The sequence below is a fragment of the Myiozetetes cayanensis genome, unplaced genomic scaffold (genome assembly GCF_022539395.1).
Source record: "Myiozetetes cayanensis isolate MyiCay16 unplaced genomic scaffold, myiCay2020 scf18, whole genome shotgun sequence".
Taxonomy (NCBI): domain Eukaryota; kingdom Metazoa; phylum Chordata; class Aves; order Passeriformes; family Tyrannidae; genus Myiozetetes; species Myiozetetes cayanensis.
In genome coordinates this window covers 12,426,186-12,446,055 of record NW_026087389.1, presented here as the reverse complement: position 1 = coordinate 12,446,055, position 19,870 = coordinate 12,426,186, and the positions used below count along the sequence as shown (strand labels likewise).

The window sequence follows — 19,870 nt, the reverse complement described above, 5'->3', positions numbered from 1 at the left end:
GAATTGTCAATATTTGCAGCTTGTGACTCCCATGGAAGTTAATCTAAGCTGCCATCAACATCCATCTCAATGTACAATCCAATGCAATAAATGCAATGTAAAAATATTTTCATAAAGCATTTTCCCCAAAATACCTGTCCATCTTACAAAGTTAATATGCAAACATTATAATCTATCCACAGCCTGACACTTGCCTTTGGCCTGGAAAAATAATAATGAAGAACACTAATAAACATGAGAAAATAAAATGTATTTCGAATTTCTTCAAAAAGAACAAAGTACTCAGGAGGAAGGGAAAAAAGCCAGGCTCAGTATGTGTAAATCTTATAGCAGGTGTATGTTTATATTCCAGGTGGTAAAGTCTGGATTAATACCAGGAATACACAGGCCCCTCGTTTTTTTTGGAAAGGCTCATTCTTAAACAGAAGCATCTATTTTATTATTTTACCTTCAGATTATCTGGAAGTTCAGAACGTCCTGCATAACCTGGATTCATAGTAATAGCTATAAAACAGTTGGGGTTAAGCTTCAGCTCAGTTCCTTCAAAGAGAAATGTTTCTTGTTTTGTCTGGATGGCTCTCTGGATGCACAGGATCTGCTGGGCCACCACAGACAGCACTTCCAGTTCGATGCGATTGAATTCATCAAAACACGCCCAGGCACCGGTGGAAGCCAAACCCTTGAAAAACTGCAGATGAAGAAAGAGAGCAACGATACTGGTACAGAGCCTTGGAAGATAGAAAAGAAACTCAAGAGTGTCATGTTGGGAGTTTAATTACACACACACATACACAAAACAGACAATTATGATAATACTAAGCCTATTTAGATCGCAGATCTGTGAGGCACTGAAGAAAAAAATTTTTTCTTGATTCTAAATAAAGCTAAATCAGAAGATCCCAATCCCATGAATTCTTGTTTCCTTCAAGTTTTAATTAGCAACTTAGTAGGATTTCATAAAGCACAGAAAATGAAATATGTAGAGACAAGGATGTAGCATCCAAGGGTAGCAGACCACAGGTGCCACATTTAAGTGTCTCTGCAAAGTAGGGACTCTACAATTTTCATCCCAAAAATAAAATACAAAATATATTTATTTTCTATTTACCTTTCCCATTGCCAGGTAATCAAGGCCATCAGAGCAGTTGAAGACAACACACTGAACAGCAAGGGCTTTAGCCAAATCTTTGGTGGTCTCTGTTTTACCTGTCCCTGCTGGACCCTCTGGTGCACCACCGAGGTTTAAATAAAAGGCTCCAATCTAAATCACAGAAATAGTTTATGGAAATTATACTCCAGCAGAGAAATGGCAGTAAATGACAGTGAGAAAAGCTGTATCTGACTTGTCAGGTTAGTTGAGGATAAACCAACACAATAATAAACACCTCTGCCAAGAGCAGGGGTGCTAAAAAGTTACCAAACTTGTACTACTCTTAGGAACAATATCATCCCTAGTGGCTCATTCTTCACTTAAGTTTAGCAACCACAGACCATCAGAAAAGCACTCTGTGTTCTCATAATCTGTACAGCAATAAAATACTGGGTGTTTTTCCTATCTGTGTTTTAAAAACCCCACATCCACAACAGAATAACCCACAAATTTTTCGGCCAGGTTGGTGAGCCGTCCAGCTTTGTTGTTACGAGTGGGTTTCATGTCCAGTATTCTACAGGCAGTTAACTCTTTGAAAACCTCATTTTAGCAGCAGTAGCAGAGTCTGACAGCAGCTGTAAGCCCTAAGAGTCTGGCTGTACGAACAGTGGCAGGAATACTCCAGCACACAGGTGCAGTCTCAGTGGTGGGGCCGTACCAGGGTGCGGTAACACCTGTCCGTGAGGGGAGTGATGACGAGGCGGGGGGAGTTTCCCAGGTATTCGTAGGCGTATTTGACGTTGCAGTTGATGATGCAAACACGGACGTTCTCAGACTGCCAATAGTATCGGAGCTGTGCAAGCCACTGGAAGTCTGTCTCACTCTGCACACCTGATGAAAGTAGGCATAAAAGACATTTTAGGTATCTGCATCTTCTGTTACAGCTAAATTTAAAGCTGCTTTGAAATTATTAGTGCTGGTGCTCATATCCAAATACAAACCCATCTTAATACTGTGCTGTTTTAGGCAGTAAAATCTGATTGGTTAACTATTTTTCATTAACTATGTGTAAAGACACATGTGAAGAAAAGTGTTTTAAGAGATAATTACCACTTTCAATCATATCCTTGATGACATCTCTAGCATGAACATCAATAGTAACCAAGGCACCCAGTGTAGTCCTTGTTTGCTTTGACAGTTTTCCTCTTACCAGCTCTACAATATCATTAAGTTGAAGTTGAAGTGTATCATAATAACCCTTTAAACCCTAGGAGAGAAAAGGTAATTTTGAAACATCACAGTTTCGAGTGTTCCAGACTTTTTCATGTTGACTAAATATTTTAGCAGCAGTTGCTTATTAACCTATTCTTTTTAATTGTCATGTTTTTGCATCAGCTTCTCTCTCATTGACAGTTGTGCATTTCTGTTGCAAAGCTACATTTTAATCTATGCTTGCTCTAAACAAGAATACTTGAATAAAGGGTACAAGTACTTGAATGAAAGGCGTAAATCACCGTACATAAATTCCTATATGTCAAATGTACTCATAGTTTTTCAAATTTTATTTTGGCTGTAGAAAAATACTTGATTAAGCAAAATAGATCAGCTGGAATGAAACATTAGGAAAGATTTAAAAAAATGTATGAATTACAGCACCTCAGGTCCACTGCGAAGAACTTCATGTACCCCACTTGTCCAGTACATCTGAGACACACACAACACGACTTGTCCCGGCCACTCCAGAACCCACCGTTTTCTCTCAGTCTCTAGATATGCCTGAAAGAGTTAAATACAGTACACACACATAGAGATGTGAATATATAATGTAATACCGAAGTATATAAGGTGATCCTATTAATATTCATTGCTAAAAAAAATACAATTGTCTATTTGCAACATCCAAATAGACTTTTAAATGCTATTTCTCCCTTAGATTTGCAATTTATTATTCAATAATTTTAAAGAATCTTGCAAGTATCTTTTCATATTACATAAATATGCACAGCTTGTTAACTTCATACAAAGAAACATTTTCTGTCTAATGATTTTCTTTTAGGAGGGAGAAAGCATTTACAAGTGTTGCATTTCTAATTTGTAACTAAAGAAACATAAATTATTTACATCAGGTGATATATCCCATAAACAGTGTTGCTGTCAAACTTTTAAAAGAATTTATATCCCCGTACCATTCTCGATCTGTCAATGACATCACGTATAGTCTTCAGCATAATGTCTTCTACTTGAATTAACCACTTCTCCACTGCACCTCGAGCTTCAGAGGTAGAAATGTTTGAAATCAGTTGTACGCGCTCGCCTTCGGAACTGCACATTCCTTTAATATCCAAATTGCGAAGGAAATCCAGCTTAGCAATGCCTTCAAAACACTTCTTCAAGTGAGGCTGAACTCTGAGAGGATCCTTAGTCTCTGACAGGATCTCCAACATTTCATCATTAGACAAGAAAAAGAAGCTAAAAGAAAAAAAAAAGAAAAAAAACACCTGCATTATCAAGCTACTTCTAAGGCTGACCTTATTCACGACAAAATAAACATTCAGTATCTGTATTTTTCAAGCAGCCCAAACTCATCCTACCGGGGAAAGAAGAGACGTTTTTTCTCAAGGTAAGCATTAAGCCCTTTCATGATTTTGTCCAGAAGCTCATTACTGGTCTGAAGCTTCTCTGATAACCCTGGCAAGGAAGTGGCAACAAGAACCTGTAACAAACACGTGCAAACTGTCAGTTAAATAAAATACTTCACAGAGTATTTTAGAGGTTAATCAAATAAAGAACAATGTGACTTTGTTCCTAGAAAGCCCAGGCAACTGATGTTGTAGTTCATTGTATATGTTCTGAAAACAAAGCATCCCCATCCAAAAGAAAAAGTGAGAGAAGCTCCTGTTTCCTGTTAGTCATGTGAATTTATCTCCCTTACCTTTGGGTCTTCAGCACAAAATTTCATAATCTCTCTCCAGAATCTATCCACAGTCTGGAACTGTCGCCCCTCTTCTGGCATCTGTTGCATAATATCCTCAGAGGAAAAAATGGGTTCCAAATAAAGCCACTGTGCTTGTACCTTCAGCCAATCATCAATATTCTCCTGAATTTGAATCAAGCGACTTTCCCATTCCTTAATAAATATTTAAAGAATGTTATCTTGATATTTCCAAGCAAATAATGTTAGAGACAATAAATTCAAGAAAGGTAGACACTGGGGTATTCTAGTTCCCAAAGAGAAAAAATAATCATCTAACAATAAACTAAATAAAATAAAAATATTTAGGAGTATTTAGGTTCTTTCACATATACAAAAGCCAAAGGAACTCAGCACTTTTACCTACTTGGAAGCAAATTTTCCAAAATGCAGTTATCACTTTAGGGCTATCAACTTTGACCAACTTAAAGGTCAAGCAATACCCAGGAGCTACCAGTGACAAATTGTGTTTCACCTCCTCACAGCAGGGAGCTCTTGCAGCTGCATTACAGCAGGAACACAAGGATTCCAGAAAGGCCACATTAATCATAGCAGAGATCCAGCCAGTCCAGTATCCTTTTCCTAAAGGGGACAGTAGCAGATACCTCTGTATCTGCTGTCTGTTGGGATAAATACTGCATAAGGACACTGAGCCTGCTTGAGCCTGAAGATTTCCTGCATAAACCAACAAAGAACTAGGAAGGGTAACTGCAAAGCAGTTTCAGCAGCTTCTCTCCTGTCACTAGGTATGGTATTAGCACCATAAAGACTGTTCTAGCCCTGAAAATACAAACAAAGGGGTGAAGTGCTCCCATCGTTTTTCTGAAGCCTGATTGAAAAACTTTCTCACAGCCATTAAGAAGTTTCATTGCTCTGGAAAAATACCTGAGTCCGGAACTAAATTACCAAATGTTCTTATTACCAGTAAGAGAAACATAATTTCCAGTTTTTAAGAAGCAAGGTTAAAGACACTAATGGAAATGGTGATTTCATAAAAGATGTGAAAAAATAACCATATTCTCTTGTTGCACTTGGATCTGAATGGAAAAGGGAACTCCAAGGCAGACATAAGATAAGTATGACTCGTATAAACTCAAAAATTCTTGCTGGAAAATCAGTGAAAGCATTTAATTCACAACTCAAACAATAAAGTTGTAATAAAAATGGTATAACTTGCACAACAGTTATCCTACAAATAAAAATAGTTGAAAAAATACTGATTGTACCTTAATTTCATTGTCAAATGGTTTAATGAAAGGTGATCCTCTCATTGTCTGAGTTTTCATAATCTGATCATCAAGAAGAGCCTGAATATCATCCACTGAAGACAGGATGTGAATACCAGTCTCACGATACACGTTTGTATTGAAGGAAATTGAATCCCAGACTTCCATCATGGTATGCATTGCTTTCTCCAGGGAAAATTCCTATTAAAAAAAAAAAAAGAGTTTGGTGTAGTCAACTGAATTGGTTTTTTCCAACTCATTAATTCCATATATAAGCTTATCTAGCTGAATAAGCTCTTTTGCTCTAACAGCACAAGTTAGTTATTACTTTTCCTCAGTATATCATTTTCTAGCACACAGAAAGCAGGACACTTGGGAAATACCAACAATGTAATATAAGATACAAATGTTTACATGAACATCATTATCTTATCATCATCATCTTATCATCTAATAGATCATCTAATCACCTAAGTCTCACCAAATCTCTTTTGTTGCCTAAGGGTAAAGACAAAATAATTCTAGTAAGTCATAAAATATTCACTAAGAGATCAGATGTCATATTGTCACTATCAAATCTCTGTGCTTACCTTGCTTGCACCCACACTTATAGCTGTAAACTCTTCCAGATAAGGGCCCAGGTTCTGCTTTAAAATTTTTCTCAGGGTAGTTCCAGCATCTGGGGTTAAATCATATCCTACTATATTTGACATCCGCTCCCAATGACGATCCCTCATGCCAGGGTTACAAAAGACAGTCACAGTGGGAATATTCTCCTAATTCCAAAAAGACATTTATAAGGTAAAAATTGTCATATGAACAATTTCTTAACTTTTTAATAATCTCTGATGTGCATTTAAAATTCTGCTGTAGTAGTTGATGACATGAGAATCTTTTCTGAAAAGTGCAGATTGCTCCATTCAGTTATCCACTCCATTTCTAAATAATTATATTAGTTACTGAAGAGGAAGTATACAACTATTAAGCATAGCCTTAGAATAAAAGAGAAAATGAATAGGTTTTCAGCTATATTATAGTAAATTTTATTTTCATAAACATAACACAGTTATTTCAAAATTTCCAACTACATCCTTAAATGTTCCTTTACACCCCAAAATTACTTTTCTCCTGTATGTGTTCACTCATTAACAATTCATAGTCCTAAAACTACAAAAAACCCCAAATCAATTTTATTAAAATGAATGGGACAGTACAATCTGGAAATGGTGATTCAGAGTGTGCTCTATCTTTCTCTCTCTCTCTCTCTCTCTCTCTCTGTCTAATAGTGTGTGTCTAACACTGCATCATCTACCTGTACTGAGAACTGAATTTAGCATTTGTCCCTCAGCATCAGATATCAATATCCCTCACTTTTTCTTACCTTAAAGTCTTTAACCTGCTCTAGAACTGAGGAACACATTGTAAGAGTTGTATTAGCCTTTATTGCTTTTACTGTCTTCACTTCTTCTTTGGGTCGTGGTGCCTTTTTCCTGTCCTGTGGCATTTTCTTCCTTTGTTGGAAAAGTTTTGTCACTTTATATAGCTCTCTATAAAACTCATCCAGCTCAGCCTCCATGCTTTCCCCATTTAGTTCCAAAAAGGTACCATCCATCCATCTGAGAAAAAATACAGGGTTAGAAAACAGAATAACAGATGCATCCCACAAATACCTAACACTTTGTTTTGCAATACAAACAAGGTGTACATTAATAGCTATTCAAATTAAAGCAAAGGTCTTCTTTCCAATTATTGTCATTCTGTGCAAAGTTCTAATACACAGCTAAATCACATTCTTCTGTGTATTTGTGCAGTTCTCTCAAGTCAGTCACATACTGAAACTGAGTAACTGCATGAACTGAGAAATACTTAAATTAACCTCTGGATAGAGACCAACACATGACATTTAAAAATACACTAGGTCTTGTATTTTCAAAATTCGACATGAACAGGAGCAGCATGAGCATTTTCCTCACTCTCCCTGATTAGAGTTGAATTACCTTTTTTCTGTTCGCTGCCATTTCAGTATAAGATTAAAGAGTTTCTGATATGGCTCTATCTCAGCTTTTATGTTGTTGAGGACTGGGAAGTCACTCGGTTTCCATCCAAGCAGAATCTCTTCATTGTTAATAAGAGCTACTGTTTCTTCAGTGTCCTGTATGGTTTTCTGTAATGTCCTCACATCAGCCACATACTGAAATCAAATAACATATGACTGCAGAGAGAACTGAATTATGTTCTGAACAGCTATCAAAATAAGATATCAAAATATAATGTCTTCATATTAAAAGTTTAGAAAATGTGTGTTGAAAAAACTTTTCTACCTATCCTTGAGTAGATAAACCATGAAGAACCCAGAGGAACATGATGAAAAGTAAAGCTGGTTTTCTCATTACTGAATTTTATAGTATTTTCAAAATATTTGAGCTTTAAAACTCACTGTTCTGGGAGGCAGGCACACACTTTTTTTTTTTCAGTTCCTTTCAATACATCAAAAATAGGAAAGAAAATTCTAATTCCACTCAAGTTATTTGCAAACAATATCACTATGGCCAGAATTCCATGTTTATACAAAAGTGTATTAACCACACGAAACATTTCTACCCTTTTTAAACTGCTAATCAAACCTGTTGCATGCAATCCAGTTCTGAATATTCTTCTAATTCTGCCACAGAATCTGCCAGCTTGTCTAATTCCTCTCGCAGGTTCTCACATTTCTGTAGTAGTTCTTGCTCTCTGACACTTTTAGACTGTTCAATCAGCTACAAAACAATTGATTTTTTAAAAATTAATAAAAAAGCATTGCAAAGGTGTATAATCCTTTCAGTGCTTAACATACACAGTACCATCTAAACACTTAGTGCAAAGGCCTCCTTCAGCAATCAGACAAAAGATGGGAAAGTATTGCTGAAAAAAAGAGAGAGAGAGATTCTCATCTTTGGGATTCAGTATTTTACTGCTGAAAAGAACACCTACAGTTGTTGACAGCCAGAGCTATCCCACATGTACCTACTGCTGCAAAAGGCAGGAATTCTAGAACACCAGAGCAGTGTAAAGCACTGGGTCTGCACACAGAAGGGTTAGTTTTAAGGTACCAAACAAGAAATCAATCAAGGGAGAGGAGATCTCCTAGGACAAGGGCACCCACCACCAGGCAAAATTGTGGAGGCAGACAAACAGAACTTCTCCAAAGGAGGAACCACTCTTTTCCTTTTGCATTAGAATAACTCATATCTGAGAGTGTAAAATGCAAATATAGAGACTTGATGTGAAGCTGTTCTTGTCTTCAAACTCTAGCACATTCCAGGCACTCAGTCTTATTAAAGGCCTGGCAGTTACATTTTCAGTACTAGACAAGTGCAGTGTAGTGAATTCTCACCTTCCTATGTATTACCTGGCACTGACCACAAACAAACCAGGATAATAAGATTCACTGAAGCTTTTCAGCTACAGTGACAGTTGTAAAATTTATCCACAAAAAGTCCTCTGTCATGAGAAAAATCTGGAAGTATGTTATTTACGCATGTTTAAATTAGTATGGTTCATGTTATATGTGTATATACATTTAGTGTGCTGAGGAAATAAATAGCTATAGTAAAGTGAGAAGTCTAAAAAGCCAAAATATACCATCAACTAAGAAAATTCTCTTACATCATCATGCTCTTTAAAAATGAGGTTCATCTTCTTCGGCCACAATATAGCTGTTGAAATTAGTTCAATGTCCTCAGGAGCAAATAAAAAAACATCTAACAAGTAACTCATTTGCCGACAGCACTCCTATTAAAAGAGATTTTATAAAGCTTTAGGTATCATAGGTCTGTTTAAAATATAGAGCAGGACAATATTATCTTCAAAGATAAAATAGAAACCTATATTTCATGAACTTTCAGAATTCGGAGCTATTTCAGCAATATTAACTTCTGAAATATATGTATGAAGTGATTCAAATCCCTGTCTTGTTCATGAGCTTGTTTCTCTAGATGCGACTCCTGTGGTCTGTAAGTCTACGTGCAAAAATCCCAATATTATTAAAAATACACAAAATATAGTTTTTGCAGATATAAACATAACATGCTATATAGACCCATTATAATAGACCCATCACCATAACAGAAAATCTGACACATATTCACACACACAAACTGCTGCTAATGTAACATCACCTTTATTCTGCTCAAAGAGTAAACTGGGGGTTGTGTGTTCAAAATCATGACTGTTTTTACACATAAAATACTCTTTATGCTTGTCTGTTACATTTTCACAAATAGATTTTTAAGCAGCCCTGAAGTCTCCAGGTACAAACAATAAACTGTGTGCCTTACAATCTGCCATGATTTATTAAAAGCTACATTTCCTCCCTGGCATGCAGAACATATGGGAATAGGAATAAGAAGCAAAGGCATATGGCAAAGAATGAGCTGGACTTCTCACTTCTGTCTGAAGTACAAGTGAGATTATTCATACATGCAGCATGATCAGAAGACTCTGCACTCCAGAAGGAATTCTCTGTTTGTATAGGCCAGCATGTCTGACAAAAGGTTAAAACCAAAAGGATAGCCACTTACCTTGCTCCTTAGCACCAGGTCTGGAATATCTTTGGTTTTGACCCGCTTTGTGTAATCTATTGTTTCCACCATTTCTTCTGTTGTCTCAGGAACTTTTAATGCACGTTCCTTAATGGTTTCAAATTCACTGCATATCCTGTAGATTTGTTTTACATAAAGTAATTTTAAGATTTTACTTTGACTGGCTTCAAGCTCAGCTTTAATGGAAGTAAAAGTTTAAATCATTTCTTTAAGTATTGCCCATGCACAAACTCCTTTATGAAACTTAAAAGAGAAGATGACCAAGTCAGTTTAGAAAAATACTGTTTCCTGACTTGCAATAATTGCTTTGTTTGGGTTTTGGGGTGTTCTTCTGCAATAGATACTTTGGTTACCTATTACTAGGAAATGAACTTCAGAAAAATATTGTTAGTGTACACACAGACACTTTCCTAGTAAATATTTTGTCATTTTGGTAATGTGGAATCACTGTAAGACTTGATCAAAACATTTCATAAGAGTTTACTCCTTACTTAACCAATACTTGTAAATTAACCTCCTAAATTGACATCCTATGATAAGTTCACCCATGTAGAGGATGAAGGGAAGGTAGGGGATATAATTTTTCTTGATTTTAGTAAGGCTTTTGATATTGCCCCTCACAGAATCCTTCTAGACAAGTTATCCAGCTGTGGGGTGAGTGGGTTCATGGTGTGCGAACTGACCAAAGTGGTAAATGGGGCCAAATCTGGCTGGCAACTGTTACCAGCAGTGCTCGTCAGGGTGCACTTCTGGGGCCAGTTCTGTTCAATATATTTACCAGTGATTTGGCTGCAGGAGTTCAATGCACCATTAACAAGTTTGTTGATCATACAACTGCAAGGTGCTGCTGACTCTCATGAAGGATGAGAGTCATTGCAGAGGCAATCTAGAAAGATGGATGCATTTCACTGTGATCAGTGGGGTGAAATGTAACGAGTTGAAATGGCAGTTTCTGCACTGAGGATGGAGTAATAAATGGGGAGGAGTGGCCTGAGAGCAGCCCTGGGAGGTATCTGTCATGAAATAAGAGAGTCTAACTACTCTCTCCTTTGACAGTGCAGTAGTACTGTAGTTCACACTAAAAAATCCAGAATGGTAGTGAAGTCCTTTGATCTTTTAGCTCCTCCATGATCCAAGTCCATTAATATGTTCTCCTACCCATTTTTGAGATTAAAACATTAGAAAAATACAAAAGCTGGTGCAAGTTGCATGAGATCATTATTTAGCCAAGAACCTTCATTAAACAAAAGTATGGTATATTTACATTTCTTCTACATGTTTCTACTATGCATTTAACACATACAGCATCCACAAGCAGAAAAATTCTACTTACTTTTCATTTTCCTCTCTGTAATTTGCAACAATTTTGTCCATTAGCATTTTTGCAAAGCTGTTTGCACGGTTAGCCAAACCTTGCTTTAAATCCTCACAATGCAAACAGATCATAGGGAAATAAAACGTCTCTGGCAAACTCAAGATTTCCTTCTTGAGGGTGAAGAATTCATCTATGAACTTCAGAAAAACACGAGGCTTTACACTTCAGAGCTGTTGTTTAAATACTTGGCTACATGAGTAGGTATTAGACAGTGAAGAAAATAAATAATATTTTCTTCTATTTACCACAGATTTTTTTAGGGTAAAAATCACTTATGGTGTACATTTATAGGCAGTCCACATTACTTTTAGATAAAGGCTAAGCACCTATTATTCTCTGTTCCCCTTTTTATGATTACTGTATATATAGCAAAAATGTCGAATCAAAACTTACAGTGGTATATTCATCAAAACTGTGTTGTTCTGCTTCAAATCTTTCTATCTGTGCCTCTGCAGTTCCATCTACAAGCCAGCCATACTTTTCAACTACAATTCAATTACAACGTATTAATATTATTAAAAATGACAGCAAGTTACTCATTACAAAGAAGTGACACAGTTCCTTGCACACTCTTCTATCACTCACCGTAGCTTTCAAAATGTTCCTTTGGGCCTTCTAAGTTGTCTCTGATGGATTTTTTCAGAGTGGATGTGGCCCATTGTATGACATGATTAGGAAGCTCAGCATTCACAGTTGCAGTGCCCCCTGTTAGCCAAGAACGGATCGTGGGGACGTTCTAATGGAAGGGCAAGTTTTGATTATTTACATTTTAAAAAGCAATGCAAGGGCACATATGTTTGAAAAGTAAGTTGTAATCTGCAGAAGATGCTATCAGAAAAGTATGAGACCCTAATCATGATCAAGGTGCCTCTTACACATGTAGAATGACACTTCTCGATGTAAAAAGATGAACAGGAAATGTGAAAAAGGGAAAAAAACCTAAACCAACTATCCAAGCTTACATGCAATTAAATTATAACATATATATACAAATACACAAAACTAAGCCCAAAACACTTCTCTGAAAGTACCATTACATATGACTGAAGAACACTACTCAGTTCACAGGGATACATCCAAAGTCCCCAGGAAGGATCTCTTCCCTGGAGTCACAGACAGGTTCCTGAGACATCAATCTATCAATATGGTATGGATTAGCTTTTAGAGATTTGAAGAGTTTCTTTTTCTTGAAGACAAAAGGAATATCAACACTAATTTTCCTTGTCTTTTTCTGGGGATCTTGACCATTAATGCAAATTTACTGTAAATCATCACACATATAATTAAGGTTATTATCATTGCAGATCCAAACAGCAGGCTGAAACAATCAGTGGTACATGCACCAATTTTTTATGAACAAGGAATTACAAAATGAGTTTCAGAGTCTGGAGTGCTGCTGGGCACCAAGATTCATGATGTGACCTGTAGAATGCTTATGGAAAATAAATAGCACCAGTTGCACTCTGCTCCCATTGCCCTTGTAGTCAGATTCCTAAATCACTAATATTTTAATGTATTCAGCAACTTAACAACTACATACTTAAATAAAGATAAAAGCACACCTGGAGAGTCTCTCCTATACAATCTACTACAAACAAAACTGATTCTTCTAAGTCTTTAAAGCTTGGATAAAACTCAATATTATTTTCTTCAAGAGTCAAATCCATCTTAAATAAAGGCAGACGACTTCTGTCTTCAGGATCAAAAAGTTTCACAAAAGCTTCAGTGGTTCGTCCCAGTAATTCTTTCAGCTAGGTAATAACACAGATCACCTATTAGTTGACAGAACAAAGGCCCACCCCATTTTCCATTCATGCAGTAAGACAGGATTTCCATTTATTTTAGTACTTCTGGTCTGATTCATGGATAACTGAAACAGTGTGACTTTAATAACTCCAGTGGCTATTATCCCAACCCTTCAAGGATGTAAACCAATGAACAAGTAAATATTTCAGTAAAGCCGATGTGCTTTTCTTTTGCTACAACATTAAGTCTATTACTAATAAATGCTTTAAGTAAAAATGAAATATCTGGAAAGCATTTTCCTCTGACATTTTATAAATTACAATTATTTGATTAGACTATTGTTCCATTATTTTTCTACAAAGTTAGTAGTGGTTTAATCCCATTAAGGTTATAATGGAGAAGAAAGTTATTTACCTGATTAGACATAAGCATAGCCACACAGTTATAGAAAGAGTCAACCTGATCCAGCTTTACACCATCCAAGGCCTCCTTCTGAGTAAAGAGGTTGACAACTCTTTGATACCACGTACTCATTATGTCCTCTTCTGCTTTTGAACAGCTCAGAGATGCATCAGTTCTGAAAGATCTGTAGTCAGTAGGTCCTTTTGATCTAGAAAAGAAAGTTACAGGCAACTTTATAAACAAAATTAAAAAAAAAAAACACAAACGTGGAGTAAAGTAACAATAGTAAATTCTGTATTACAAACCCATTCTTTGTTTTAGCAGAAAGCACAGTGGGAACCTAAACATCATTTCAATAGACTACGGGAAGTAAAAAAATACCCCAAAGTCTGGGAAATACAGAAGAGCTACCTGAAAAAATAATGAGGAAAATATAGTGAAAATTATCTTTTTGAAAACAGTGAAAACTTGAAGTTCCAAGATTAAACATAAAATCCAACTGATGAAAATCAGGAAGAAATCTGATCTTCAAGGTTAGCATGAGAAGTTGATTTTTTAAATGCTACTTTAAACAGATTTCTCTGGGGATCACAGCATTAGGAATAAGTAAATACTGAGGAGACCTTTACAGAATCAAAGGTAAAATATAAATCTAAAGGGCTGATACTAACAGTAACTTAAGCATTGATAAAATGTGTAACAGAAAGAGGAAAAGTCATACGTGTCATAACACAAAGTAATTTACTCAGAGTACATTCAATGACACAAAGAAATTTGTTATATAAACTCCCCTATGATAAATAATAGAATTGAACAAACTCATCTTTGCCAGTTTCTAAAACCTATATGGGTTAATAATTCAGCAGAACAGATTTTACCTGGAACCAGAGAAATCCACTACAAGGAAGGAAGAGAATGCTGCATAACCAAAATCCAGCAGAGTTTTCATTGTGGGGTGGACAGTGTGCAAGGTGGAAAGGATTTGATTTTTTGCTTTGACAAAGCTCTTATGCCACGAACTAGAAAAATCCAGGCCTCTGAAAAAAACCACCAAAACCCAACCAAAACAAATAAACAAAATTTAAGAGTTCAAGAAATAGTTGAATATTCTCATATATAAAAAGTAGTATTAAAAAGCTTATTCCCTAACACAAATAGTTCTTTAAATGCCACTATGTAAATATCCTCACTGTGACACAGTGGAAGTTATAAAGATCCTGTCTGATCAAATGTGTTTTATCCTCATGGTATTTTCACACCACCTGCTCTTCCAGAAGTTCTTTAGATGTAAACTCCTAACTTCACCACCTGCTATCAGGAAGCCTTTGTATCATTACCTTGAGAGCACACGTTCTGATGCTCCAGCAAATTGCACAGTTCAGGTATTTACACTCTACCCAAATTCCTCTTCTGTTTTGGCAGAGCATACTGGGTTTGCCTTTGGTCTGAAGGTTTAATCTCATAACACCAAAGTCCCAAGAACCCTTGGCATTACAGGCAGTTGCAGCATGGCAAAGCAGTGTGCAGTGCTGCTGTCTGCCAGAGAACTGCCCTGTGCACACACACACCCCATTCCAGAGGCAGTTGCAATCTGACTTGAGCGTCTGGGCACTCGCAGCCAGAAGTTTAATTTGCAAATATTAGTGCTGCTCTGTGTAACTGTAACAACAGTAATAAAACACTGTCAGTGCTGAAACTTTGTGGAGCATTCATACAAGAGGTGTTGAAACACAAGATCCTCTCCAAATAGAAAATTTGTCAGATTAAGGTACTCCAGAATTAACAATGTGCCCTAACTCTATCCACGCAGCTCAACAAGAATTTCACTCATGCAACTCAGTGTGTTTTGCCCATGCTAACTTAGTCCACTCACAGGGGCAACAAAGGCAAAGGTGCCTCCTCTTCCTCTTCAAGTCCTTCTACATCTGGTTTAATAAGAGCTCTTCGCACTAAGAAAAAAACCCAAAAAACATGAACCTTAGAAGAAAATGATGCCATATTCAACAGGCCCTGCAATTTCTTGGTCTTTCTCCAGGCTGAACCAAGCACACAGGAGGATGAAAACTGTGTCACCCTAGTCTTCAAAATACTTTCTCCCTAAGGTAACTCAAAATCTCTCCTTCTGCTAAATATCTGTACAGATTCAGGTGGCATAACTCCAGTTCTGTCCCCTGTTCGTGAAGGTTTTTGGTTCGTGTTTAAATAATTAAATACTTTGTTAGGCAATTTCTTCTCTGAGGGATGGTCAGTAGTGGGATCAGGCTGCCCAGGGAAGTGGTCTCATGGCACCAGGATGTTCAAGGAGCATCTGGACAGTGCTCTTAGTCGTATGGTTTAGTTTTAGGCAGTCCTGCATGGAGTAGGGAGTCAGATTCTGGTTCTTATGGGCCCCTTCCACACTGAGATATTCCATGACTACAAGAATTTATGGCAACTTTGTTTAACAAAATTACAGTGAGATACTATAACTATCCCACTGATGACACTACAAAGAACTTAGTCCCATGATAAATTATGTATTTTTAATCTGCATTTTTAAAAATATCAGCCATCCACTAAAAATATTGACAAAATTTGGCTCGTTTTCAGACTTCAGATACTATAAATATAAATAAAAAAGAAATTAATATGTAATTTCAAGGGAAAATACTTAATATTCCAGTTCATGAACCTTTTTAAAAGGTTTAAAAACTGAAGCGAGTTTCAGTGATATCTGAAAACAGTAATTATGTTTGCAGATTTTTATTGCAAGCTTCCTCATGCATCAAAGCTACCATAAAAAAACTTATGGATGTGTTCGTGAATGAACAGCTTAAAAAATGCTTCTGTTCCTGAAGAAAGAGAAAGAATCATTAGTACAGAAAAAGTTTCTACTTTTTTTAGCAGCAAACAGCGATACATTCTTGCAGCAAATTAACTAAACAGGTTAAAGACTTAATGAAATAGTGTCATCAGCAGTCAACCTTTCTGACATGAAGTCTACAGCTGCCTGTCTTTGCTTGAACTGTACCTTCAGCTGGTTAACTTTTTCCTGGTCCAATAAAATAAGCAAGTTCTGCCTTAAGCATCACAGTCAACACACATTTGATGAGGCAGAGAAAGATAAATCATTAGTTAATTACCAAGATCACGCCTGGCTGAAAGAACAAACTAGAAAAAATATTTTCAGTGAGAGAACATGGAACAGCTTGTAATATATATACCAACATTAAGTACTGAGTAATTTGTGATACTTACACACACATCTTTTCATGCTCTTTTCATAATCCCTTACTATCTCCCCTAAGAGCTCTTGAGTGAGCAGCTCTCTATCTTTGCCCTCCATAAGCGACCGTGGCACCAGGGCAAGCATGGACCTGAGCCACTGCTGCTGGATGGGAACCACGGGATTGCTCTGCACACGTTGCTTCATGTAGAGGTAATCTGCCTGAAAGGACAGTATTGTCAGAGCTCTCATAATTGGCTATGTAAATATTTTTGCATTAGGCTTGACAAAAGTCTCTTTTTATTCACAGCTTTTTATCCTTAAGGGTGGAGACTTAATCTAATCTTTCCAGGATTCACTGACTAATGCACTGAAAGCTACTCTGTGGTTGGTAAAAGGGTCTCTCTGTCTCAGTGTTTAAATACAAAATACTGTACTTGTTAGTATGGCATTTTCCTTGATTCTCTGCTGAAGTTTATGGCTGACAATAAAGCAGTTCAAGGTTAAGGTTATTGTTCTTCAGACAAACATTTATCTGTCAAAAAAGTGGGGACAAACATTCCCCACAAGGGGAGTGGGTCTTGGCCAAAGAAATAGGTATTTATGATCTTGATTGACAACTTTGTTATATATAAAAAAAGGGATCCGAATCTCTACATCTACAGAACAAGTTTACCTAACATAAGCTAGGAAAAATTGGTTTTACCTTAAGCTACTTAATATTTCAATACTGATTTGGTTTTCCAGTTGCTCTCAGAGACTAAGTTTTACTTTAAAAGCTATGCACAAATTTCAGGATTAGTGCCCATTCTTCAAATCAGGAGAATGATGTCAAAGACTACTTTTTGAACAGGCTAAGGTACAATCTCTGACCTCAACTTAAAAAGTCCTGAAGCCTGTTAGATTTTTTTCCTAACTAATGAACTTTAACTAAGGCTGAATTAACTACTGATAGACACGCTTTCTGTAACAGAAAAATACTTTTCTTCTACTGGACCACAAGACAAGACTCCTATTTTCCTCCCATACCATTTTTCCCCACCAAGACTTCCTTTTCCTGTTTAATCACCCTTGATTCCATGTAACATACTCTACCCTCTGAATAGAGATCATTCACTCTCCTACTCCAAAAAAAGCAGACAAAACAATTTAACTCACTCTTTGTTGGTCTTCCTCATTGTTCACCTGTATAAAAAACAAACAGAAAATTGTTATGTATTCAGAACATACAAACAAACAAAAACATCCGAAATATAAAATATAAGAAGTATTATTTCTAAACAGAGACTTTATTCTGTAGGTATATGTGTCATTTCAATGGGATTACCTGAGTATATAAATATGTTTATGAACTACTAAGGATCGAGATTACTATCTTTACTTAAATTCTGAGAAGTAAAATAAGTGCCCCGATAAAAAAGTACTAAATAGGTGACACTTAAAATATTAAAGAAACACTTTCTCACAATGGAAGGCAGTTCTGGAATAGGAGGTTCAGGATCTCTGTGGGATGTTTCTTCCATGGTTTTGTCATAGACTTTAAGAGCTCGATCAATTCTAAAGTAAAACAGAAATGCAGAAAAACTACAAAGAACATATTAAAAATAATGCTAATATTTTAATCAATGCAACCTGGGTTTTAATGATCTTTGATCCCTAAATCTCGCTGTAATTATATTAAACAAACACCATAATTATTTGTCAGATGTCAAATGTGCAATGTCTCTTTCTTGTGAATTTCAATGTCATGAATTACATGAAACTCACAGTATCTGATCAATCATCTCTTGCTGCTCATGGCTTCTTCGGTGCGTCAACAGTTTTTTCTGTGATGCTGACAGATCAGTTGTGACTGATGAAGGTAAAACAATTGGGCGAAACAAAGTTCTCAAAGTCCGTTTCTTGGGAGGTTCTTCATCTGAGTGCTCCATCTAAAACCATAACACAACCAAGATTCTACAATACAATCCTGTCCAGAAAGTGGTTTAACAGATGCATATATCAGGTTGAATGGACATGAGATATAAAATTGCGTCAACTCAGGGATTTCCATAGTCTAGATATGACAGCTGAGCCCTCAGAAAACAGAAAAGTCTAATGTATAGTCTAAAACCAGCAAAGTTCAACAGTACACAAAAAAGCCTGAGGTACTAGAAAAACACATCAGTTTATTAACTCCAGATTAGTACATTGCATAAAACTGAAAATTTCTAGTACAAATCTCTGACATTACTTATTTATCAGCTGTACATCACGCAGAAGACACCAGGAAAGGGGTCGGTTAAACCCCCATCAGACTGCCCCAGGCTCACCCTGCCTGATGTAGGCACATTGTCTGTTCTGAGGGGGGATATGGGATTCAAGCTAAGAAGGTGGGAATTTTGGTGAAGACTAGTGGGTAGCTGGGCTGTGCAACAGAAAAGTGGAGACAGGTGTGGGTTTGAAATAAGAATCCTAGCCTGGGGGTGAGGTGAAAGTGTGAAGCAAATAATTGGATTTACACGGTTAAAGGTAGTTGGAACCCAAAGTTTGATAATCGCCTTGTATAAAATAGATATATATAAAAAGGAAATAAAGATTAAAAAAAAGCAAACCTTGTTGTGCGACTGGGCTCGGGTTCAGCTAAAGACCACCCTCCTACAGCGGCTTAAGCGGCTGAGTATGGCTATCCCGAAAGATTGACAGTCCGGTTCCCCTGGAAACACGATGCACAAACTCAGAACCGCAGTTCAGCAGGGGAGAGCAGAAAGCCAAAGCTACCTCCTAAATCAGCAGTATGCCTTAGAAACGCACTAAAACGGGGGTGGTGGACACAAAGCTGCCCCTACCCCTGCCCCACGGAGCGTTCCCCGCCGCCCTCGGCTCTCCCTCAGCCCCGGCTCGAGACAACAGCGCGGTTGCCCCGGAGCCGAGGGCGGGCGGCAGGGCCGGGCCGGGCGGGGCTCTCCCTTGCCCAGGATATCAATGCCTCTCGTGATTTAAAAAAAAAAAAAAATTAGAAGCAAGGACTTGGAAAAGCCTTACCTTGGCTGTTCCGGTCTGCCGGACACAGCCCGAAAGAGTCAGCGAGTCTCTGTGCCCCGGTCCCTGCCTGCACCACGCAGATAAAAACCTCCGTGTTCGAGATCATAGCACGAATGCCTGGGGAAGTAAAATTATAATACCCTCAGGCATCAGGTGGCTGTTGCTAAGCTTCTGCTTTTTGTACAACTATAAATGGCAATGTGAAGAAATCCTAGAGGTTTGCTACCCACTTGCCCATATTTAACAAA

General features: G+C 37.2%; 1 protein-coding gene across 1 annotated transcript in view; it reads right to left on the bottom strand.

Moving 5' to 3' along the window:
* DNAH12 (dynein axonemal heavy chain 12) overlaps positions 1-19,281 on the bottom strand; it is a 56,574-nt gene extending 37,293 nt beyond the window's left edge. The window contains exons 1-27 of the mRNA XM_050313051.1: positions 19,193-19,281; positions 18,366-18,529; positions 18,065-18,155; positions 17,757-17,783; positions 16,631-16,820; positions 15,267-15,342; positions 14,272-14,430; positions 13,406-13,601; positions 12,808-12,996; positions 11,831-11,981; positions 11,639-11,730; positions 11,204-11,382; positions 9,850-9,985; positions 8,936-9,061; positions 7,912-8,046; positions 7,285-7,478; positions 6,669-6,903; positions 5,878-6,063; positions 5,288-5,488; positions 4,023-4,217; positions 3,682-3,803; positions 3,277-3,559; positions 2,747-2,866; positions 2,201-2,357; positions 1,809-1,981; positions 1,109-1,261; positions 449-688 (exon numbers count right to left, since the gene is read on the bottom strand). Coding sequence (XP_050169008.1) covers positions 449-688; positions 1,109-1,261; positions 1,809-1,981; positions 2,201-2,357; positions 2,747-2,866; positions 3,277-3,559; positions 3,682-3,803; positions 4,023-4,217; positions 5,288-5,488; positions 5,878-6,063; positions 6,669-6,903; positions 7,285-7,478; positions 7,912-8,046; positions 8,936-9,061; positions 9,850-9,985; positions 11,204-11,382; positions 11,639-11,730; positions 11,831-11,981; positions 12,808-12,996; positions 13,406-13,601; positions 14,272-14,430; positions 15,267-15,342; positions 16,631-16,820; positions 17,757-17,783; positions 18,065-18,155; positions 18,366-18,529 — 4,170 coding nt within the window. The 5' untranslated portion in view covers positions 19,193-19,281. The remainder of the gene's footprint in view (positions 1-448; positions 689-1,108; positions 1,262-1,808; positions 1,982-2,200; positions 2,358-2,746; positions 2,867-3,276; positions 3,560-3,681; positions 3,804-4,022; positions 4,218-5,287; positions 5,489-5,877; positions 6,064-6,668; positions 6,904-7,284; positions 7,479-7,911; positions 8,047-8,935; positions 9,062-9,849; positions 9,986-11,203; positions 11,383-11,638; positions 11,731-11,830; positions 11,982-12,807; positions 12,997-13,405; positions 13,602-14,271; positions 14,431-15,266; positions 15,343-16,630; positions 16,821-17,756; positions 17,784-18,064; positions 18,156-18,365; positions 18,530-19,192) is intronic.
* Positions 19,282-19,870: the final 589 nt, after the last annotated feature.